This window comes from Drosophila subobscura, chromosome U, assembly GCF_008121235.1.
Source record: "Drosophila subobscura isolate 14011-0131.10 chromosome U, UCBerk_Dsub_1.0, whole genome shotgun sequence".
NCBI classification, from domain to species: domain Eukaryota; kingdom Metazoa; phylum Arthropoda; class Insecta; order Diptera; family Drosophilidae; genus Drosophila; species Drosophila subobscura.
In genome coordinates, this window is record NC_048534.1 from 23,137,470 (window position 1) to 23,162,153 (window position 24,684).

The 24,684-nt window shown below is 43.9% G+C and overlaps 2 protein-coding genes across 6 annotated transcripts; both read left to right on the forward strand.

The window, feature by feature from the left end:
• The first annotated feature begins 331 nt into the window (after window positions 1-331).
• On the forward strand, window positions 332-20,558 carry LOC117902071 (P protein). Of its 4 annotated transcripts, none has more exons than XM_034813156.1 (12): window positions 332-522; window positions 16,529-16,635; window positions 17,245-17,410; window positions 17,489-17,549; window positions 17,613-17,751; window positions 17,812-18,716; window positions 18,770-19,099; window positions 19,163-19,510; window positions 19,573-19,720; window positions 19,775-19,868; window positions 19,929-20,029; window positions 20,072-20,558. In XM_034813156.1, the coding sequence occupies exons 1-11, from the start codon at window positions 332-334 to the stop codon at window positions 20,011-20,013; spliced, it is 2,574 nt and encodes an 857-aa protein (XP_034669047.1). In that variant the 3' UTR covers window positions 20,014-20,029; window positions 20,072-20,558. The 4 variants fall into 4 exon arrangements, with proteins under 4 accessions (XP_034669047.1, XP_034669050.1, XP_034669049.1 ...); XM_034813159.1 differs by lacking the exon at window positions 332-522 and adding exons at window positions 4,558-4,707; window positions 7,106-7,696 and having other exon boundaries at window positions 19,929-20,558; XM_034813158.1 differs by lacking the exon at window positions 332-522 and adding an exon at window positions 7,003-7,696 and having other exon boundaries at window positions 19,929-20,558.
• Window positions 20,559-21,797: 1,239 nt separating this feature from the next.
• On the forward strand, window positions 21,798-24,444 carry LOC117902078. Of its 2 annotated transcripts, none has more exons than XM_034813170.1 (4): window positions 21,798-21,906; window positions 22,679-22,824; window positions 23,552-23,638; window positions 23,695-24,444. In XM_034813170.1, the coding sequence occupies exons 2-4, from the start codon at window positions 22,755-22,757 to the stop codon at window positions 24,303-24,305; spliced, it is 768 nt and encodes a 255-aa protein (XP_034669061.1). In that variant the 5' UTR covers window positions 21,798-21,906; window positions 22,679-22,754; the 3' UTR covers window positions 24,306-24,444. The 2 variants fall into 2 exon arrangements, with proteins under 2 accessions (XP_034669061.1, XP_034669060.1); XM_034813169.1 differs by having other exon boundaries at window positions 21,816-22,034.
• The last annotated feature ends 240 nt before the right edge of the window (window positions 24,445-24,684 follow it).

Genomic DNA, 24,684 nt, shown 5'->3' on the forward strand with positions numbered 1-24,684 from the left:
AGATTTGCTGTTGCTTCTGCTGCTGCGCTTTCCACGCTTTCCATAGACTGTTTCTTCCATTGGCTAAATTGTATTTTAAGTTTTACGCAGCGCAGACGACGTGTCAGCCATGTGAGGAGAGGACCGCCAGCAGTTTTATGGCAGACGAGCGAGCGAAAAGCAAACTGAGAAGAAAAATTGAACCGTTCGGACGCGGCATGGGACAGATACAGTCAACGAAGAACTTTAATTAGTTTTCTTCCAGTGAAAAATTCGAGTGAAATGTGATAAAGCCCAAAGAAGCGCAAAAGTTGTGTAAAGTTGTCCCAAAAGTGCGTGTGTGAAGTGCAAAATGTCTGCTCCGTATGGTTACTCCAAGCCCACGTTCATGATAACCGACCACTCCCGGGATCCCTACCATCTGCACGTGGAGGAGGCTGCCGAGGAGGATGAGTGCGATGCGGAGGTGGATGTGGAGCGGCACTCCAAGCTGCAGGAGATCATCAATTGGCTGCATCTGAATGCCAAGCATCAACGCAAATGGTAAGTCCACAAACATTAAGTATACGCCGCAGGGGTTGCTGTCCTCATGCCACAATTGTTATTTGTTCTTCCTTTTCTATTTATTTGGTTCCTTTTTTCTCATTAGCAAATGTTGTTTGTTAGATATTTAATTGTGGTCAGTTGGCCCAAAACTTTTCCTTTTAACGTTGCCAAGCGACGTCTATTTATGGTCCATCGGTGCCGCTTTTGTTTGTTTTTTCTTTTTCTCTGCGAAAACAATTTCATGGGTATTAGGTCTATGTGAATTTCCACAGATGGATTCCCATTGAGATTCATTTCAATTGATTGCTGCAAAAGATATCCTGCAGGGTGATGAATAGGGGGAGAATTTCCTCAGCAGTTGACCCAACAATAAATCAATTTTATATACCATAAAAATGACTATTTAAGCTAACGTCAAGCAAGCAAAATCTTTTGTTTCTTCAGGGGATTTTTTGCCAAAGACAATAACTTAATTTATGTACGAGTCACTTCCAAAAACAAGCTGTCAATGGAACACTTAATTTATAACTATTTGTTGCTACTTTGTGGGTCACGTAACTGGTACTTGAATCATTACCAATAAGTAATTGAATCTTCAGGTACTGTATACGTAAGAGCACACAAATTTCTAGGAATACAATATAAATAATGCCAGTAGCTTTGCTTTGCTGCTGCCTGCCTGCTGGCTATTCACCTGTCAAGCCTGCTCACATCTTTTGTTTTGCTTAAGTGATTCGAGGAATAGAGCTAGCCAATGCATATTCGAGTATGCTTTGTTCATATTCAATAACAAATAAATGAGCAAAACAAAGTAGCAAGAGAAGCAACGGCACAAAAAGATATTCGCCAAAGCAAATACGTAACTCAGCAGCCTCTGGCAGCGCTTCGAATATTCCAATTTTGAGCTGGGTTTCCCCCCACTTCACACAGAACCAAATTCATAATTGACGGTGCCATAAACACTCCCACACATAGTCAGGCGTTATCAGCGAAGATGCTGAACTAAACACACTTTCACAGCGTAGCTCGACAATTAAAAGTTCCGCTTTGTTAATTAACAATTAAAGGGAAAACTACTTGGGATTGTAACTCACTGAGTTTCGTTCTCTTACAACGCAGTTAAAGGAACTTTTCATTATAAAGGGTGTGGCATATTCATATCTTAAAAGAGAGGAATCTTTATCTTTATGAAGAGATATATTTGTAGGACACCCTGTACAGGCAATCAAGCAACGTTGTTGGCTTTATCTTTAAGTAAATATTCACATTAAAAACAAACAGCACTGGCAGACAGCAAACACCTAAAAAGTCCATCAATCTATGTAAGATGAATAACATGCGAGTGGGTTTCAAATAGATTAAAGACAAACAACGCTCATTCAACATTTGGCTTAGACACTCAATGAACTTCATGGATAAAAGTATATTGATATCTTTTAGCCACAATCCAATTCAATTTCATAAATAATAATCACTTAATTGCCTGACACAATATTGCAGCAAACACCCTGTATTCCCGGCACTATCCTCAGGCAAAGTAAAAATCTCATTAGTATGCACTCGTTATTTACATAATTTTTTTTATTAACTCACACTGTGAGTTCGCATTCGCCTGCCCTGCCTCAAGTGCAGCTTGGGAAATTCTTAGACGAGAACGAGTACCTACGAGTATCTGTATTCGCATTCATATTTATTAGCATTTGCAGTAAGTAGCGGTAGCCACATATCATACATCAATAATGGCCAACTGTCCAAGTGCCATTGTCTATGGTTATTAGTAAGCGAGGGGAGCGAGTGGGCTTGGGGATTGGTTGAAGTTCTGTTGACCTTCAGGTAGACTGACCGGCGTGGAACTGGCCTTGGCATTGACAGCTGACAATTTTGATAGTGTTTGCTATTAATTTTCCAGCTCCTGGCACACATACGAGCCCAGACCACGTGATACCCCAAAAAGAAACATCAAACTCGGTTTCAGTGGGGTGACAATGATGACATTGGTGGCTAGCAATGGCCACATGTGTGTTGTTTGCGGCTACTTGTCATAGTTTGAGGGAGGCGGTATGTACATGTGGGTTTTCCATGACGAAGAATTGTCATTTCAACTGTAAATACTTATTTGTGGCCAATGGTTTGAGCTTAGGGGCTGCAAAAGTTCCGCTTTTGAGTATATAAAAGCATTTCCATATACATTATGTACCTACATGGTGTGACATCCAGGCGTTAGCCTCGAGTGTGTGGCAGGGTGTGAATGAATTATGTATAAGTTTTTATTGTAAGGGATTTACTTAATAATGGGTTATGTTATGGCTTGAGGAATACTTAAGTGACAAACTGGCTCCACTTTACAGCGTACCAAAGTAATAAAGTTTAAGCTGAAAAGTTTAAGTGCTTTCAATGGGAATGGTGCAGAAAATTCCTTTGATAAATAAATAACAAACTGAAAAGTGGAATAAGGGACGAGCAAACCTGAAGCGTTAGATAACAGACAAATTTGTAGCCTTATTTTGTACCTAAATATCATTATTGATAAGTTCAACCTGTTGCTTTGAGCACAGAGAACCTTCCGCTACCATAAATGCAGGCTATAGAAAATTGCCATAGAAGCAGCAGCAGACCCCAGACAGCCTTGTGTACTCGTCTCCATACAGACATATGGCTGCACCCCTCAGAGCGCATATCAAGCCGTATGGACCTTGAGCCAATGCACAATTATCGTTAGACGGCAGCTGCTTCCCTCACTCCGCTCAGCAGTAGCATTATCATTACTGTTTGAATGTGGGTGAGGAAAATTGCAGAATAAAAGAGCGTAAATTTCACGCTTTAAAGCCGCTCAAGTGTCAAGCTGCTCGTGCCAAGAACTACTTAATAGATACATTTACGCGTACAGTGGAAGCTGTCTCGGGCGGACAGCTACCCTCAGGGGACAGTCCCCAAAGGGCTGAAGTGCCTCAAGCATATCTCAAGCAGTGTTCTCCCACGAGACTATTCACTGTAGACTCATGAGTACACTCCGCCTACGAGTGTTCCTTTTGTTGTTTCATTGTCATTGACATGTCGGCTTGGCTCGTGTACGTTTTATTTTGGCGAATTTAGGGGCTGCTCCGTTCTGTATATTCAATAAAACTCAAGCGAACTGAGTTGCAAATGCAAAGAAATCGTGAAAATTGAGACGATGCGACGCACATCACACATTACACATCCCGAGCCGCTGTTTGCATGTTCCGTTTGATAAATTTGCCTTTTGTCTGCCTTCAGCAAATGTGCCACAGCCATGGTGTGTTGTGCGTGGGTGTGTGGGGGGGTTTTTATCATCTCAATTTGGAGATTGAGCTCTGCCCTGCCCTGCCCTGCTCTGCTTGGGATTTATCATGCTTGGCCTATAAATAAACCATTTTTATTTTCTGTTGCCATTCTGATAAAGCTTTTTTCCAGAATTTTGATGAAGTCGCTTTCACTGTCTGCGAATCTTGACTAAGTTTATGGCATTTATGGCATTTTATGGGTTCCAAGGCAAGTGCCTTGAATTTGTGTTAATTAATCGCCTTGTTTAAACCCGTGCAAACAGGTATCTTTACAAATGCTAATTTCACAATGTTGGGCAAATAATAAACAAAATAAAAAGAGAGCTCAAGAGAGACATTTGTTGTTGTCCACGCAACAGAGTTCGACCTGTGTCTGCGGGCCAAAGAGTGTATGCATAGAGGCTGACGTTAATTCTAGGGTCTAGTCCAAGCGCCGTTCAAGTTCAAGTTTTCGTTGGCCACTGGAATGTATGTACATGTAGCGACAGTCGATTCCAGTCGAAACAACCACCAGATGCGGCATTCAACAGCTATTGAAAGCGTTCCACTCCATTCAATTGGCCGGGGCTTTCAATCCACCGTTCAACCGAGAACAGCTGCGGCAGAGCCGTCGGCAGCGGCAGTGGCAGCGGCAGCGGCAGCGGCAGTAACCGGCATCGAACCAGCCCCAGAGCCCAGCGACATGACTAGGAACGCGGCGGCGAGCCCACGGATTTATTCAGTTTACAACTTTCGCTCGAAACGGACGTGCGACTGTGTCCGGAGCTGCGGTGTCGAGTGCCAAACAAAAGACCTACAAAATAATCCAATAAATGAATTCACACATCAAACAAATAATTCCCCAAATGCGATAAAATAAAAGAAACAAAAACAACCAAAAGTGAGCCAAAACAATTGAGTAAAGAAAACAATAAATTCTGTGAGCTATCAGTGCCCATTGGAGTTCATTCGGATGCAGCAGCAGCAGCAAGAGCAGCAGGGAGATAAAAAAACGAACATTTAATCATGGAAATTTTCCTTTGTTTGAAAGAGAGCCAGTCGTATCTTATTTCAGCGGCTGCCCAGAGTTTCCTTTTGCTGGGAGATAATTTTGCTCATTAAGTGACGGCAATATCTTTGCATTAAGTGTAGGTAATTAGTCTGCTTCTGGCTGACTGAGTAATTGGGTGACTGGTCAGCAGACTGACTGCACCCCATGGATGTAAACTGTGGGAGCAGCTAGATGGAGGGACAGGTGTCTGGCACCTGGCTGGCATTTGTTGCAGTATTTACACAATTCGTGGTTAAAATTTCCATTTCAATGGCCACACACTAATGGCTGGCGTTTACAAGAGGTCGGCTATCAGTGGCTGGCAAATATTTCATTATTTATTGATGGCATTCCGGGTCGCACCTAGCCCAGGAACAGGCAACCCAATCAATAATTGAGCTCTGACAGACCACGCAAATAAGCAATACATTAGGCTGGGCAAATAGAAAATTGTCAGACAGTGTCATCTATGGCATAAAGTAGTCTAACATCATCGTGGCTGTCCGTGTGGGTGGGCAAATGAAAGTGAAAACAGAAAACTAGCTCAAAAGAGCGCGCACAAAAGTAGGCAACACAGAATTTGAGCACGCACACATGGCCCCATGGTCATGTACCGTTTGTGCCGCCTGTCTATCCTTGTGTTCGTTTTTTTAAAGCTTTGCAAACTTTGACTGACATTCACTTGCAATATTCACATCTGTCCGAAACACAGAGCACAAGACCCTAGCCAGCAGGGTCCCCTGCCCGAGGGTAGATGAAAAAGCTTACCCAGCCATGATTGAAGCCAACATTTATGACTTTGTATGTTTTTTTGCGGGTATTCAACGAAATTTCTAATAAATTGTAAGTGCTTGCTGGAGGCAAGCTGCAGCTGAAAACTTTTCTGGCGTTCATTTGGGCAAGGGATTTCATTCTGCCAGAGCACGAAAACTTTTCCTGACAAACATTGTCAAGTCAGTTCCAATTACCCCTTGGGCTCGGAGTTCTTTGTTGGCTTGGGAGTGCAATCAATTAGTAATTAGCCAAAGATAACATGAAAGTATGTGTAAATTAAGCCAGGAACATGCGGTAACACTTAATTAATGCATTTTTAAAAAGAGTTAAAGATATAGAAAGGAGAAGAGAACATGGATAAATATTTTGCGGAGCACATGAAATTGTTTCCATATATTTTTGTGTGTGTATCTATAGAAAGAATAAAATAAATGCCAGCCCATAGCTTAGGGTGGTGGTGTTCCTTTTTCTTCAAAGAAAATATATGGGTAGCTTTCAATCAAAGCAAAGTATCCATTTCAGTTTGCCAAATAGGTGTGGAGAATATTTATATTTATATTGAAACGATAGCTGAAATGTGTCTAAACAGGAAAGAAGTTATTGTTTGTGGCAACACCTCCACGCTCTAAAGAGATATATTTATGTGCAGATAACAACGACGTAGCACAACCCTACTGTTTAGCATAAATTTCAGCTAATATTTCTAACTAAATATATATTTAAATATATTTCCAACCAGGCGCGATAACATGCAAAATCTTTGAAAGCAATTTCCGCTTTTGGCACAGGATATTTTTAGCATTACTCCCACCTACAACCTCGTTTTGGTCAGCCAGCCAGCACACGTGTCCCTCTTTGCATACATACATATATGCATGCATGTGTGTACTTTGCCCGCATATCCTGTCCACATCCTGTTGGAAATTCCCACAGCTGGCCGAGGGGGCGTCGACCACTGCCATAATTTGAAATGAGGTCGGTCTGGGTCCATTTTTAATTATGCGGCAGCCAAATAGCTTAATGTGCGAGAGTTTAGGCAAACTAATTAGCAACAGACAAGCATAATTAAACAGAACTTAATACTCGTACGCTGAAAACATACACAAATCTAACAACAGCTGTAGGAACGTGCTCCGCGCACCCCAGAGGATGATGACGTCAGGGGGGACCATCTGTCCACCCTTCGAGCGGGTTTTTGATGTGCCAACTGATTTGGCTGATTATGGAAACGAGGTCAGGACAAAACTAAATGAATATTGATCCATTGATTCCCAATTAAACGAAAGTCAAAGTCCTGTCAGTGTCCCATCACGTTTGAAGCTTTTCCTGGGCCTATTTTTGGTTCCACCAAATGCTGAATAATTAATCCTCTCCATGTGACGCATTCATGAACTTCAGTGGGTACACTTCAGGGATATTTATATCCATTAACATATTACTAACAAATGGTCAAATTTACCCCTAAATTCTGAAGCAGACAGCGCGGCGTATGCGTGATTCGGTTCCATGAAAAAGAGACACAAAAAGGCCACACACATCAAAATGTACAAGAGAAAGGCCTGAACCTGAGAGAGCAACCTTGGCTTGCAGCATACGAGGAGAGAACCGAAATATTTGTGACTCGCGATAATAATTAGTATTAATAGAAGAAATTCTATCCAAACGAAAGTTAACATCGAAATCGTGTGAACGTCTACGCGTAGACAAACAGCAGTCAGCCGCTTAATTAATTTAACACCCACCAAACAATCCCCACTGTGTCGTTTGGCCTTCAACAAAACGTCAAAATTGCGCCCGTTCGGGTTCACGCCGCACCCAGCACCTTGGCGCAGGAGTCTCAGCCCCCTGCCAATCACCACAGCCAGACGACAGACACGGCCACAGTGGGTCACAGTGCCGCATCCACGGTGTCGCGGCGCCGGAGCGGTTCGGTGGGTGTCCGGGTGCCGAGTGTCCACAAGAAGCGCAAGAACATTTGGCCCTTCAAGATGCGGGTGAAGGTGAGCAAGCGGCTGTGGCCGCACCGCCAGGCCTCCACCAAAAGCGACAAGTTTCCACAGCCAAAGTAAGTGAATCATAAGCGTATGACAAAAACCTGTACATAAATATTTGACGAAGAAAAACTAAAGGATTTAAGATAACTTGGAGACATACAAACATAAATATTGAATCAATGTAAATATTTGCGGCTGTCTCTCTCCATCAACAGATTACATAAACATTATTTTATAATTTAAATATTTGTAGATATATTTTGTAACTTTAACGTCTTGTTCCACCCGTTCTTAAGGAACCTTTTTCCTTTAACAGCTTTGGGATATGGTTATCCCATCCCTTTCTGAATTCCCTTGTAAAAATGATTAGAGTGGAGGCTCCCTAATTTTGTTTGAGGTGCTTCAATAATTTTGTTCCTGTAATTCTTCTGATCTGAGTACCAAAATCATAAAAATAAACCACTCTTGGGGCATGGAAAGCTTTCGGTCTTGTTGAACTTACAGTGCAGGATTTTTTTCTTAGCTCGAACTACTCGTAGACATGGGATTAAGTTATATCCTTTTGCTTGTTTGGTGTCTTAGAAGGTTTCAATCTTGCGGCAAGGAGCTGGAACGAGTCGAGTATTTCCGTTTAAACATAAAAACTCGTATACTCGTACATATTTATACGTTTATTTGTGTGTTCTTGCATCCCCAGTCGGAGGCACGTGCTTTGGGCCCATTTCTGGTAGCGGCAGGCCTCGACTCGACCACAACATAAACATGAACATAAAAACGCTCTCTCTTTGAGTCTAATTTACTTCGAATGCCAGCAACATGTGTGCCCACAATATGTGGAAACAAAGCCAGAAGCCAGAACGAAATTAATGCCAGACATTTAATTTCCGTTTGCAGAAACACACAGGACAAATATGTGAGTCTGGTTTCCGCTCCCATTAATGCTTCAATATGATAGAAAGGAAAAATAATTCATTGAATTTGAAAAGAACTCATCGGCAATCAGGTACTCGCATTGGCATTCAAGCAAATCCATCTAGCCATCAATCAGGCAGCTCAGTGGGGCATGCTGTTGCGTCCTCAAAGTGTCCTGGCAACGTGCCTGGAATTAAATACAAAAATTTCTTTAGCTTCGGAGGGTGAAAGTTGTCCAAGAGCTGTACTAATTGTTTTGTTGTCTTTCTGTTGACTTCAGCAATTAATTCTCAATTTGTCTTCCATGTTTTTTCGGATAATCGACAAATGTTGACCCAATGCCTATAAGAGGTAACCAATTTGAATGGGACAATTGTGTGTATGCCTATTCTGGTAAACATTTAAAAATGGGAGGCCATCAAAGCCCTCCAATGTGGGTGCAAATGTGGTGGGAGGGAGCGACAGTCTCTGTTAAAATTCTTGCACAAAACGCGGACAACGCGACGACCTCCCCAAGGTCATGGGCGCTAAGTGTGCCCCTGCCTCGAGCTTAATCCCCCATCCCCGCTTCCCATGTAATTCTGCATTGTTCTTAGCACATTCAAAATGTGATTATGAGCCGCCTGGAAGGATATGAGCGTGTGCGTGAGTGCTTCTGCTGACGACAGCAAGTGCCATAAACATGGCACATGAATAATTAAAGCATTTAATGCCGAAATTGGGTTAAGGCACAGTGCAGTTGCCACATGCGAGCGACCAGCTGGTCCAACCCTGATTGAGTGACAAAGGAAAGGTCAGGTGTGGTTGGGCGACAGCTGCATGGCACTCTCATGTTAAATTATAATATTATATGTTAAATAAATAAAAATGTTAAACAAATGAATTCAATATACCGAGCGTAAGATGCTCTGATCTGACTCGCCGTTTCCCCTGTAATCTGTGCTGGTGGTGTAGCAAGTGAACGGCCATAAAAAAAAACTCCCATGCATAAATCATACGTTCAATAACTGCATTTCGTTGCACACGATGCTGTAAGTACACGAGAGCTAGGAGAATATGTGGCAATTGCATATTCAAATGAACACTTTGCACTCCTGTTATGCCAGCTATTTGCATACTGCGAGCTTACCCCCCGCTGCATGTTGTTCCCTTTGTGAGGGTACCTTTACATATGTAGATGGAAATGCTATTCCCAGGCACAGTTCTAATATTTATGGTGGCGCAGTCGATGCGAACGTGTGGCTATGAAGTCATTAGGAACGTGTGCGAATTGCTTCTGTGGAGCTGCTGGCTTGGTGCTTGGTGCTTGGTGCGGATCGGATTGGATCGGTTCACTGGGTTGGCAATTGAAACGTGTCGGGCCATGCGCTTTGTTCAATTAATTAACTCGCATTTCTCGCAGTGGAAAGTTACCGTCGCGCCGTCAAGAGATTTAACATGCTAATCGGGAGCGAGAACTGAGAAAGGCTCAACCGAATAGCTGTACAGCCTCCTCCTTGCCACTCTCCTCTTTAGACTCTGGAGGTTATAAATAAACTTTAAAGTCAACCTTACACATGAGTCGGCGGCGGGCACAATCCACTCAGCTAGCCGGTGCGGTTCCAGGCTTTCAATTCTCGAAAAAATTATTGAAGCGTGTCGCATTGAAAGCGCCACATGAATGGCATCCCCCACTGACGGAACGGACAGAACGGAACGGAACGGAACGCAACGTAACGGGACTTGGACGCGGCGAGAGGCGGACCAACGAGTGACCGACTGGATGAAATGACTTTTTTTTTTCGGGTCTGTAATTTTGTTATCAACTTTGTCGCACAATGACCTACATATGTATATGCACGTCCAACTATAGCCTATTCAGATATACATATGTATGTACATAGTTATGTAGTGTGAGTGTGCGAACGCCTTGCTTAAGTAAGTTTAAGTTGATTTAATATACGAGTAATCCCGAAGAATACGAGAGAAGCTGTTTGAGGAGCGCGTGTTCATTTAATTTAACAAATGGATAAAGTGCGTGCACTCGACTCGAGATGCTTCAATATCATTTTTAAGAAAGGAATATTTTCTTTGACAGTTTATTTTTAGATATTGATTTCTATGAATAGATGAAGATCACGAGCCGCTTCGAGCAGCCATATCTCGATTATTTTTTAAGCCACGCAATGGCTTGGGTGATCTTTTCACATACTTGTTGGAAAAGAATGAAATATAGACAAAATAAAAAAAGATAGGGCAAAAAACTTTAGAACAATGCGATTAAAAGCTTTCTTAAAGAAAAACACTAAAACCTTCAGCCAAAATATTAAAATTTCTAAATTATTATAAAAGGGAGACCAGTTAACTCATATTTATTAATTCCTTAAACGGTTTTTTTCAAAGATGTACTTGCCACGTAGCTTAACTCGACTCAGAAAGTAACAAAGTGCAGCTAACATAGCAGCTTCTCGTGACATTATCTTTCAAAAAAGACTCTAGACTTGAAATGTGTATTGCAATAAATAATGTTTTTCTTACAATTTGCTACCTGTAAACGGACAAAAGGAGTTTGTATTTCATTTGTCGGATTCGAAGTCGATTACTTCCAATAAAACAATTCTGGCTGCTTTAAATTAGAATGCTCAGTTCTATTGACAACAATTATATTATGTGAATAATTAATCAAGCTAATCAGATTTCCCTTGTCTTTGTTAATCACAACAAACATGAAGAGGGTGTGCATTAAATAAATGAATTGCATTACAATATAAATCCAACAATAAAACAGTTCTTGTTGAAATTAGGAGCAATTAACAGGAAAGTGGGTGGCATTAGAATGTATTACAAAAAGTTTAATCTTCCGTTTAGTTCTGACTAGTCGGGCGAGTCAATCAGCTGTTTTAAACGCGCTCATGACGTATGGAAATAAGTATTTATAGAGGTATGACATTTACTGACTGTATATTTGATATGGGAAGAAAGTGAAAAATACTTAATTAAATTCCTACACTCAGTGAAGGATGTCTGTGCATACATATGTAAGTTGGATTAATGAATTAATCCAGAAACTAATGTACATTTCATACCGCTATCAATGTTGACAATTCCCGTTACGAACTCGATTTCAAGGTTAAGCCATAGCTGTCCATAGCTGTGCTGACATTCGAAGAATTATCGCATCCGTGCCGCTGTAATGCGAGACTCTCAAGCGCGCGCTCTCGTTTCAATTAAATTGCACTTTTTTTTGTCGTTTTGGTTGTTGTTGTTGTTGCCCGTCCGTATGCCTGTATGGCAAACAGTGGCGGAGACAGCTTTGGTCAACATTGGAGACATTATTTTCATGCTTGAAGACTTTTTTTCATTAGCCAAGCGGCGAATCGCTATCATTAGGTTGCTAGCGGTGTCGGTTTTCACTTTCCTCCTCCTCCTCCTCCATCTCCGTCGCCGCAACCAGCGCTGCTGCTGCTGTTGCTGCTGCTGCTGCTGCTGTAGCTTCTGCCCCTGGCCCGGTATGATTTTCTAATCTATTGGGCAACGCAACGGGAAAAGTATTACATTACCTTCTCCGTATTATGCAAGCTGGCAAGAACACACCTGTGACGTCAGCACAGGTGATTGCCATACCGCACTCAGCAGTAAGCTGAGCGCAACTTTGGAGCTTAAAATATTTTCTGCTTATTTGGCAAGAAACATTTCTTTGATATGCGTCTGCCAAACTTTTGACAGGCGGTGACTAGGCGCCGGAGATGGAGCCATATACTCATCTCCGTGTGGTAGCTTTTTGAGTTTCAGCCACGTGTTGGCGGTACTGATTGGGCTCCATTTCCCATTACCCCCCTGCCGAATTTGCATGGGAATTGAAAACACCCTTGAACTTCAAGGTCTTTCCAAGAAGCCACTAAGCATATACTTATTTATGTGTGTACATACATATGTATGTCTTCAATTTAGACTAAAGTCCACAAGAACATGGATTATTTCATAATTTGCACACTCCTTAACTGAATAATTGGCACAGGAGCGTATTTATAGTATGTATCAAGTCTGTTTGTTCAGCTGATTCCTTCTCCAAATTGCATTATGTACATAAAAACATACATAGATATGTGCATATGTGTGTTTGTATGTGCCGCAAACGAGTTGATGTCAGCGCTCATCTCGTGTCATAAAATCGTGTAGTTGCGCAAAACAAATTGATGAACATTCTTTAGGGTTACTCGAATAGTTCTGAAGGCTTTGAGAATTAGCAATGGGAGAAGATTTAACTATGATAAGATAAAACTATGGAATAAATTATCATTATTAATTAATTATTATTGATTGATGCAGTCAGATATTAATAAAACATAAACAAACAATTATCTAGTTGTATCTGTGCATATTTAACTAAAGTTTATAATAGTTAGTAAACTAGAAGTAAACTGTGTCACCAAAATGTTCAACACCATTTCGTTAACATATCCAAATACTACCCACTAATCCGAGTGTAGCGCATCGCAAGATTGCTTCTGATCGCTGCGCAACTGTCAAATATGATAAATCAAGTGTAATTGAAAGAAGTGCAAATAACGCCAACAACGACAACAAGAGAGCGAAAGCAAAGCGAAAGCCGAAAATGAAGAATAGAATGGCACCAGCGGTGCAGAGAGAGGGGGTGGGTTGCGAGCGGAGTGTGCTCGGCTCGCTACTTAGGTAGCGTCGAGCCAAAGCCGACGCTCAGCCGCCAAACGGTTGACTGTTGGAGCTTTGAGTGCACTCTGCAGCGACACTGATGGCAGTGGCAGTGGGCAGTGGGAGCGGGAGCGGGTTCGGGAGCGAAAGCATAAATGCGAATAATGAGCAAAGCGCGGCTCGCGAGAGATAACTGATGAAGAGTATCAGGAAATTCTTTATTTGTACCTTCTTTTGCGCTCTGCTTCTGCGCTGCTGCGACTGCGACTGCAGCTGAGCAAGCTGCGACATTAAAACCTACAAAATAGGGTAAAAAACTGTGCATGGCAGTTAGTACCGCGAGTATAGGGGATCAACAGAGACGCGATCAACGGCGTGTAAAGCGACTATAAAGAGCAAGTGACCGAAAACCGAAAAAGGGCACGCGACATCACACAGTGCAGTGGGAAAGTCAAGAGACAGGCGCGCCTTTTAATTGAAGCTCCCTTACAGTATCAATTCTCAGAATCGAGCGGCAAAATATGCGATTAACAAAGGAAATTTACAATTTTTTTCGGCTGCCTTATTAAAGCTCATCCGCGCATCGCATCGCGTGTGTGTTTGTTTGTGTTTGTGTACAAAAATAGCAATTTACGTAATAATACGTTCGGTACTCGGAAATTCTGTTCTTTTTCTCGTCTTGCACCTCCCACACACTCACTCAGACAGGAGCCGCCGCGACTCGCGAGTGTCATATTCGCAGCCTTGGCAACCTGACGGTCGTCTGAGCCCCGTTACGGCATTTGTTGTTACGTCTCAGGCCTAGCAGCGTTAAGGATGTCATTTAATTACAACAACAGCTCCGAGGATTACTCATACGAGGATGAGTATGTGTCGTTCTGGTGGATTACAGCGACAGCGAACAAAATGAATTGTGTTCTGGCCTTAAGAACCTTGTCATCCGTCCCACAGCCCACACAAAAAATCCAATTGAAAACCGACAAATTGTCGGGGGCAGGCATTCGTGTAGAAAACTCGTTTGGCTCCTGCTAATGATAGTCCTTTCCACAATGTGTCCATACATGTCTGTGTGGGAGTTGGTGTTTGTTTGGGCTGACATGGAATCAATCTGTGACACGACCACTTCAGCCGGAGAGAGAGTCGGTGTGCTGAAGTGCGCTGAAGTTCCCTGGAGTGTTGGAGTGTGAAAAGCAGTGACATAAAGTAGCCATTGAATGCCTTAAGAATCATCAACATTGAGTCATTGACTGGGCCCGACAGACTGCCTATTTGGTTGTTCTTTCAGCTAAATACTGTAATTAAATGGATAACAGTAACACAGAAATTATTGCTTGTAACAGAACAAATTTTGATAGCAATTTGGCCATTTTCAATTACAACATTTCATGGAGATTCATAGAGATTTATTAATCCATGGAACTCCAGCTGTTTATTTATACTTGCATGCTCCTTAGCTGCCATCGATCTGCCGACTTATCTTTTTTGTTTAGTATAGAACTTTATATGAATAATCGCGCGGGTGATTCAGCCTCAGTCCCGGAAGCTGGTCATTCTATCAGCTGCAACTCTCTAGGAAAAATACAGCATGTAGGTCGAAAGCGATCTCTCTAGAAGAAACAATGATGTTCAATAATGTACATATTGGCTGGCAAGCAGAAGTTCTCATTCAAATAATATACTCGCATACATCCAATGACAAATCGTATGGTTTAACCCCATTTAAATGATGTACAAGCACGAGAACTACGTCTAAGTCGAGCAGCAATTGAGGCAAGTTCAAGCTGAAGTGTCGTGTTCTTTCATATTTAGCATTTCCCAGACCTACATAATACATAGATCTTTGGATATATGTACATATATGTATGTACATGTGTATAGGTTGTCTCTCAGCAAAATCAGTGTCAGCATTACTTTGGCGGTCTTGTCTTTGTTTCTGTGTGCACATGTCAACATCGTACCCATCAACAAAAGCTAATTTAAGTTTAAGCAAATATAATTTATGGGCACAGTACATTTATTTCGAGCACTTTTCCATGCTTCTAACACAGAGAGTTAAGTAAATTTAGTTGAACATACTGAATTAAGATTTGTGTCTGGCCACTTGAATCAAGTCCGCAAATTGCATTTATTCAGTCGGCACACGTGATGCGACTCTGAATGCACTCAATGATAAGCCACAGAAATTCATTCTCGTACGGCTGTAGAGCGGAGCCAATGAAGGTTTTCCTTCCCCAGCAAGTGGCAGTGCTCAGCTGCTTAGGTCCTCAGTAATTATGGCAAAGAGTCATTAAACTCGCATTTGAAATGGAAAAATCTCTGGCAATAAAACTGAGAACAATATTTTATTGCCATTATAAATAGACAGCAGACCGAGCCCAGCCGGAGCGTGCCGGTTCGGCTGTGATAACGCTGCTGGGGCTGCTCTGACCTTAAAGGCGGGTCTGGCATTGCGCTTTAATTGGGGGTCTACGAATGTCTTTTAAATTTGTTCTGTTGATAGCTTCACTTGGCTTGGTAAATTATGTTTGTGGAGGACTTAGTACTTGAAAATCAGATAAGAATTACACAAATTTGAAGGTACAGATTAAATTTTCGCCACATCCTGAGTAGGATCTCCGCTCTAAGCAGCTACTCGACTGGTTGGCTTTTCTGGTAGTCAAACAGTTTGTTTTCCTTTCCATTTTTGTGACTCACTTATCCCCCATTTGATAGCATTTCCTAGTACTCTCCCACACCTAATTTATTTATCCTTTTCCTCTAAAGGACTCTTGAAATATACATACTTATATTCGGTTTTTTTTTTCAAACTCTGTGAGCGCTTCCACAGATTTGTTGTCAATCAGATTTCACACTAAGAAGATTTTTGCGCCACTTGCCTTAACCACAATTGAATTTCCACTTCATGGGGCATAAGCTGGGAAGTCGGGAAGAAGGCAAACCCTTTTAGGGCCAAACAATTTAAAGGCTGCACAAGTGTACATAAGAGTCACATCAAATAGACACAAATTGTTGCACGCGCCGGGAAGCGAGCCAGACGCGAGCGGAATTCAACTAAGAAGAAAAATACTTGGCACAAAAATCAATATGAAAGTGCTTGAGAATTTATTGAATCTTTGGCATTGGCAGACGTGCCACGCCCATGCACCTGTACAAACAAATTCCTGCACAAGTCAAGTAATCTTATTAAATCTTTATTCTCCGCTTATTTTTATTCTCTTTCTCGGTGGCGCCGCCCATTTCATTGCTCCCCAATGTGTAACAAAAATCCACCATCCATGAACTGTTGCGACTGCCGTTTGCTGATGCCGAATCCCGTTCCCGTTCCCGTTCCACACATGCAGCGAAGTAACAGAAGGTGCCTTACAAGTCTGGCGCACACTGCCCGAGCGCATTCGCCAGGATCCCAGTCTAGCCTCGTTTCGCCAGGAGCACGAGCGTTTACATGGCGGTAAGTGGTTTTGCCTCTGCCTTAATTCCCTTTTTTTACGAGCACTCCCCACCACCTGTTGTTGTTGCTCTTGCTACCTTTTTTATTGCTGTAATTATTGTAGAATTTTTTATTGCCATTGACATTGGGGCCTGGGTTCCGCCTGATTTGCATACCAAAAAGCCCAAGTATTTTCAATTGTCTGTGATGGACGCACTATTTGAGGTGTACTAAATTATGGTAATGCATGGGTCTACTCTACTTCCGTCACATTATGTGGAAAACAATGTGGAAGATTACTTAAGCCTTCAGCAAACAGAAGAAATTCAAATTCAATTCCGACAGTTTTCAAATTTTAAATGATTTTCGCACCATTTGCGCTGACTCGGCGTCGCCATGGCCATTTATAGGTATTTTTAGACCTTCAGCCTTGGTAATAAAATAATGCTGGCGCGTGGCAAGTGGCAGGTTGAAGTTAGCTCCTGCGACAGTTGTCCGCGCGGTGTCCTTGCTGGAGCAACGAATGAGGCAATTTACGCACAAATATTTGCCAATTTCCCTGCTGCCTGACTCGGGTAAACTCAACTCCTGCTGAGACACATAAATTGCAAATTATATTTCTCATTGCAGATGGCGATCCTGTGCCGCCAGAGGAGGCAGCTGTGACTGGTGGGGAGCCAGTGGAGCAGCCACAGAATGGGCCACAGGAGGAGACGCAGCTGGACCCTCATGCCTTCACCCAGATCGGCATCAATGTGACCAATGAGGCGGGTCAGGTGCGAGTGATCGATGGCAGGTTCGTTGTTCTGTGCACTTTGATTGTCATTTACGTAATTAGTGCAACCAGTTTTCTGTGATTCCCCGGCTCTTTCAGGGATCTGGAGAACAACAATGAGGATCAGCACGACGATGTGGAAACGCACGGCAGGAGCACAGTGAGTGGCGGATGGAGTTACTTGTAGATCTATCATTTATGTCACTGATTTAACTCCCAACAGCTCGTTAAGTATTTGATTTGGTTCAAGATAGCTGTGCTCCTGGTGGTCTGGGGCGTCTTCACCGCCTTCCTCATGTCCAACAACGAGCATGTGGACCAGCTGAGCCTCATAAGTGTTCCTAGAAATGGCTCCCCCAGAGGTAGCTAGAAGAAACTCATTGGAATTAAACCAATATTCAAGAACTTCTCTCTCCCTTTAGTCTTTCCCATTGCGACTGCCACACTGCAGCGCATTGGCCTGGGCCTGCGTGGACCCTTCCGGTTGCAGGAGAACGAGCTGACCATCAACGAGAGTGTGCCACTGCCGCTGCTGCAGGTGCAGGTGATGCGCAGCTACTTCGATGCCGAAGGTCTGGAGGTGTACATCGAGAATGCCAGCCAGCTGTGGCAGCTGGACGTGGTCTATCCGGACCTGATGGACGGCACCGTGGACTCCAAGAAGCAGCGCACCTTCGAGCTCAATCCCACGGATCCCCTGTGGCTGGCCCAGTCCAACAGGACGGAGCTGAGCTTCGAGTTTGTCAGCAGCATCGAGGGCGAGCTGCCGTTGCAGCTGAACGTGGACGAGTCGCCCATCTACAAGCGGGACGGTGTGATCTATGCGGCAGCCGTGCTCTGCGGGCTGTACATCATGATTATCTGGGAGATTGTGAACCGAACATTTGCCGCCATCATCGCCTCCACGCTGTCGGTGGGCATTCTGGCGGCCCTCAATTCGCGACCCTCCATGGCCACCATCATGGGCTGGATCGATGTGGAGACGCTGCTGTTGCTCTTCGGCATGATGATCCTGGTGGCCATTCTCTCCGAGACGGGCGTCTTTGACTATCTGGCGGTGTACGCCTACAAGATCACCAACGGACATGTGTGGCCGCTGATCAACTGCCTGTGCCTGTTCACGGCGGTGCTCTCCTCGTTCCTGGACAATGTGACAACAGTGCTGCTGATGACGCCAGTCACGATACGACTCTGCGAGGTGATGTGCCTCAATCCGGTGCCCATTCTGATGTGCATGGTCATCTACTCGAACATCGGGGGTGCCCTGACACCAGTCGGTGATCCGCCAAATGTCATCATTGCCTCCAACAGCTACATATCCAATAATGTAAGTGGGCAACTTATGGCTGAACTCTGACCTGAGTTTCCTTCCCTTTGCAGGGCGTCAATTTCGCTGTCTTCACGCTGCACATGCTGCCCGGCGTGCTGCTGGTCATGGTCCAGACCTACATCCAGTTGCGCTTCAAGTTCCGCAACATCAGCGACCTGCAGTTCAAGGACTCGCCGGAGGTGGAGGAGCTGCGCCACGAGATCCATGTGTGGAAGCGCGCGGCTGCCAGTCTGTCGGCCTACTCCAAGGACGAGGAGCTGGTGCGACAGACCCTCATGAAGAAGGTGAACCGCTTGAAGAGGAGCCTCAAGAAACGAATGACGGCTGTGATTGAGCCGGCACCCAACTATCAGCAAACACTGGCCAATCTCCAGGCAAAGGTTGGACCAATCTCCAGACTGACTCTGAACAATTCTGCAGCTAATTCTCTCTCTCATTTGCAGTATCCCATTCGCAACAAGCAGCTGCTTGTCAAGTGCTCCTTTGCCCTGCTCTTCGTGATCAGTTTGTTCTTTCTGCACTCGGTGCCAGAGCTGCAGCGGCTGTCCCTGGGTTGGACCGCCCTGCTGGGTGCCATTTTCCTCATCATCCTAGCCGACATTGAGGACATGGAGGCCATACTGGCACGCGTCGAGTGGTCCACATTGCTGTTCTTCGCGGCTCTGTTCATCCTCATGGAGGCCCTGACGGAGCTGGGCCTGATCGAGTGGATCGGCAACATGACGGAGGGAATCATTCTGGGTGTGGGCGAAGATCGTCGCTTGATGGTGGCCATACTCATCATTCTTTGGGTGAGTTTACGTAGTTCATTGCCTTTTTGCTCCTGCTAAATGTTTGCTTATCCCCCTGTTAGGTTTCTGCTGTGGCTTCGGCTTTTGTGGACAACATCCCACTGACCACGATGATGGTCAAGATCACCATATCATTGGCGCAGAACAGCACCTTGAATCTGCCCTTACAGCCACTGGTTTGGGCCCTGGCCCTGGGCGCCTGTTTAGGAGGTAAGTTCAGACCTTGTCCTCTAATCCTTGCACTAATTTCTACTCATTTCTCAGGCAATGGCACACTGATTGGCGCTTCGGCCAATGTTGTTTGTGCCGGAGTGGCCGAGCAGCATGGCTACAAGTTCACCTTCCTGCAGTTCTTCAAGTAGGTCCACTTGCAGCTTTCCAGTTCCTCCCATTTTAAGCACATATTTCCCATCCACAGAGTGGGCTTTCCCATCATGATTGGTAGCATTATTGTGGCCACGGGCTATCTGCTGGTCTCGCACTCGCTGTTCGCGTGGCATTGATGAAGGGCCAACCCTGGACAGCCAACCCAACACTGGGCAGCGTGGATGGGAATTGACTGTGTCGATTTCGGAACAAGGCGCACTTTACCTCGTTACCTATGAAAACTGTACCACACATGCGATATGCTCGTCGCTGCAGATCGAGGGGGAAAACCATTCAGAACCGAAACAGCACGACCCGAAAAGCTAGAGAAAGGAATTTCAATAATCTTATAGCCTGTCTATATAAGAGAGAGTTTACATATTTAAACAGATTCTAAAAGGAAACCACACAGAGACAGAACAGAAACGAAGAATATTATGCTAGAAATATACATTTATTTTTACACATCGTTGTTAGTGTAGTGTGTAGTCGAAATAACAAAACAAAACAAAAACCAAAACCCAAACAAAAACCAACAACAAACCCACAACAAGTATAAGAAATAAATTAAATAAACTAAATTAATTATTTACAATTAATAATGTCGCTGAACTGTGAAACAATTTGTTAAATGTTAAATGTATGTATGAAAACGAATCAAATAAAACCAAAACGCAAAATATACATATTAATGGTGTACCATAAAATGTACCAAAAATGTACCATACTTGTCATTAGGTAGATGTACATACATATAAGTTACCTAAATACAATATCATATATGTGTGCTAACAGATCTGTTGGTGTCGTGGCAGCTGACAACGTCTCGGCACTGTGAAACGCAAAACCCTTTTTACTTGTCAACAACTGCCCAACCACGCGAAGCACGAGACTCAGCTAGAGGCTTCGTTTAAAAGTCGAAGACGTTGTAAAAGTGTCAATATTTAGCTTACGAGTATTTTCGATATTTCTTTTTTGTTTTCCCAATGCAGCAGCGCAAAAGCCAAGCAAAAAACATACACCAGCCAAGCCAATGCATTGAAATGGCAATTAGGGATATGCAGACGCAGTTTGACATTTTCTTTGCATTTTTCATGCATTGACCGTTGTTGTTTTTCGGACAGCTGGTTTCTGTTAGAGTGTGGTGTGGCAGACAACGCCTATTACATAAATTGCTTGCTTTGCACTCGGACTGTACTGGTACTGTGCAGTGCTATAATGTACCATAATGTGTGTGTGTGCTTTATGCTTGGGTAATTAAACAAAGCGTATGGCCATAAAGAAACGTCGTGTGTCTTTGTTAATTAGACTGGCTGTCGTTAAAGGGGGCGTGTGGAATTTATTTAGCCCGCCATCTACCATGAGTTATGCAAAATATATGACTCTGTACCTAAGAAATATATGTAAATGAATATGTACCTAGGGGTTGACTGAGTACCATAATACATAGAGGGACTTGAGTGCAGGGCGGTACTTATGGTAATTATGGGGTGCAATGAACCTGAGAAATTGGCGACAAATCAGCTGGAATGGGCTTGGAAATTGAAATTCGTTGCAAGCAACCTCCACTGTAGCTCCAATGAAGTCCGATTTGGTACTGCCTCATCCATCATAAAAGATGAACCGATTATGAGCGGCTCACCCAGCCCTGTAGTCGCCTTTCACAATGCCACAAAAATGTGCCAAAAAAAAAAGTAATGCAAAGACAACAAATTATGAAAGACCAGGCTCAGAGCCAGGCCAAGTACACCAATTTGAGTCAGAGATGACGTTAATGGAGCAGACGCCAACAGCCGGTCGCCGGCGGAGCAGCGGGCAGAGCGCAGAGAGCGTGCGCCTGCGCGGCTGCAGAGAAACGTTACGTGATTTAGCTCCAAAACGCTGGCTGAGAGGGAGCAGGAGCGGGAGTTGGCACTCACTCACTCACTCACTCTCCATTTCAGTTGCCGCACAGACGCGCATCGGGCAGGTTGTCAACGGTTGGCGCACTGCACTCGAGCAGCAATCGATAGAGCGAAATATTTACCTGCGTTAGTTTTAATTATGCCATTCGCATGTGCTTTGTGTGTTGTGTTTAAGCCAAAGAGGCGCAAAACCTAAATTGAAACAGAAATTACACTGCCAAAAATAGCAAGCAATAGCAGAGCTTTCCATCAAAGTAACTTTCCTTTTTTTGTACAATATCAAAAATATTTGTGAGCTGCGTGCGATGTTTGCCCTGCATATTAGCGGGAATTCGAACCGCGCCAAGTCGAGTGGAGTGTAAAGAGTTTACAACGAAAGAAGCCGCAAATCAATCTTAAACGAAATAAGACAAGGCCAAGCAAAGCTGTAATAAAAAACAAAAACTCAGAGCAGCCAAGGCGAGCCAAGTAGTTAGCGCTCAGACCGAAAAAAAACCTTTAACAAAATCGTATACGAAACTCATTGAACAAAAGTGAGAGTGATTTCCAAACAGACTGTGGCTGTTGTTGTGGATTTTATTTAAGCCATGCCATCAACCGCCACCGCCGCTCCCGCTCCCACTCACACTCACACACATTCCCATGCATATGCATGGGTACCGCTTCGTCTCTGTGTTTGCATATCGAAATCGCGCAAACAAAAACTTGACTAAATATTTGAAATATTTTTGGTACAAATGACGCACCTGCTGCGGGGCAACTGACCAACCTCAAGACTCGGCAGTCGGTCATTTTCTGAGTGTTGCGCAAACTTAACGAACATTCTGCTAACGAAAAAACGCAACACCAATTTATGGCATGAAGTAATCGTTTCTGTGTGCCGTGTTTCTTGTTGCAGTTACCCGTACTTTGGCAATCTATCTGGAACATTTAAATGCTGGCAACCAGCTGCCCAAGTTTGCTCACTGCTGATCATGTTTTGGCCAAAACAATGCCCGGGCTCTGCTAGCCTCCTGCTGCCGCTGCTCCTCAGCCTGCTCTACAGTAAGTAAAGACAACCGAAAATCGGTCCATTAGATTGCAGCTACCGAAGCCCAGAGGCCCAGCTTCATAACCGGTTTGACGACATCAACAGATCCCATCGACAGACAGTCTCTCTGTCTCAGTTGGAGCTTGGTTTGGCTTCAAAGCAGACTTTGGCCTGGTCAGGCAGCAGGCACCCAAGTGGTTGCCGGTCTTGCTCTTTGTGTCAAGGTCGCTGGATCAGCGATGTGTGGTTGTTCACATAGCTGAATGAGGATAGTCAGCGATAGTCTGAGTTCCATTGTTTGTCTCACATGGGTTTCTGTCTAAACTTTTATAGTACAAAGTCTGGGATTTATTCTTGATTGCATAGATTAAAGACCAAAGTACTTATGGAGAGCATAAAAAAGTCATTAGTAAAGCAAAGCAAAGTTTAAGCGTGTTTAGTGGGAAGATCTTTTGTGTGTAAATCTTTTATGGGAAATACCTTACAGGTATAAGAGTTTAGATAATTATTGTCACAGGATTTAGGCGTATAATATAAAAGTTTCATCTTATACGCATGACCTTCAATAGGGAAATATCTTTAACTCATCTTTAGGCATCCGCATTGTTAGCCATTAAATCAGTCATCAAAAGCTTACATAAGCAACAGGCCTACAGTTTAAGTGCTTAAGGGCTTGGCAAACTGGTCTCCCATCTCTGTTTATGGCACGAGAAATTCACCTAAAATGATTTTTCGTTACAGCACAAAATGCATCCAGTTTCCTTGTGCCAAACGAATTGCCCAGCTTATTGGCCTTAGTGTACTCCAACATCCCAGCGCTGAAGAAAGGTACGAAACACGACTCGAGCTACTTTCTATAATAAATTAAATGATTGTTGAAACAGGAACCGATTCGCGTCTTGGCTTTGGTTTTCGTCTGGGCGAAAATGCCGATTTCCAAGTGCTCGTCGAGCTGGGGCCCCAGAAGGAGACGAGACCCATTGGGGAGCCCAACAAGGATGATATGTCGTTCAAACGTCAGGTGACACCCAGCGAGCAAGAGGCCCTGCTGCGCCAGCAGTACCGCCAGCAACTGAAGGAGGAGGCCCAGAGATTGATGACCTCGACGGAGCGAAATGGGGCCACCTGGCTGGAGAGCTGGTCGAACGGCATGCAGCCGCAAAAGCCTGCGGCGAAGGGTACAAGTCGTGGTACAAGTCGTCCGGTGGTACAAAGCCAGGCCCCCAACCTTCCGCAGCAGCCACAAATTCAAGAGAATGCCATGCAGCAGCTGCAGCAGCTATTCAAGATGGCCACCAGCAGCAGCAGCACCACCACAGCGCCGCCTCCGTCCTATGCAGGTGGCGCCCTCAAACTGGGTGGCCCCAGTGGGTTCAAGCTGCCGCCGCCCGCGCTCGAGCAGGACTCCAACGCCTTGAACAATATTGGTCCGGCTAGGAGCAAGAGCGAAATCACGAAGGAGCTCATGGATGTCAGTCTGGAGACGGAGGCTTAGGTTGTGCAACATTTCTAGTTACTAATTGATTCAATTACCATACACACATGTATGCATGTGTATGTGTGAGCTTAGGCAATCTGTAAATAGTGGCTTAACCATTTTCTCTGTAAATAAACACAAATCTTTACTAATTAAACAGAATGTTCGATCGGATCGGGCACATTCTTCCGATTACGAGAAGGTACACTTATCCCGTACCAAAAGGTCGCCGCATCTACACGCTACATGTACCAATATACACAATTTCTACACACATACGACATCATCAGTTCCACAGCAATGAGCTTTTTAATGTAAGCAACTGCAATTTGTTAGTTCAAAAAGTGGCCGCTGTCAAGTGAAGAAAATGTAGTTTCTGAAATATGCTTGAAAAACA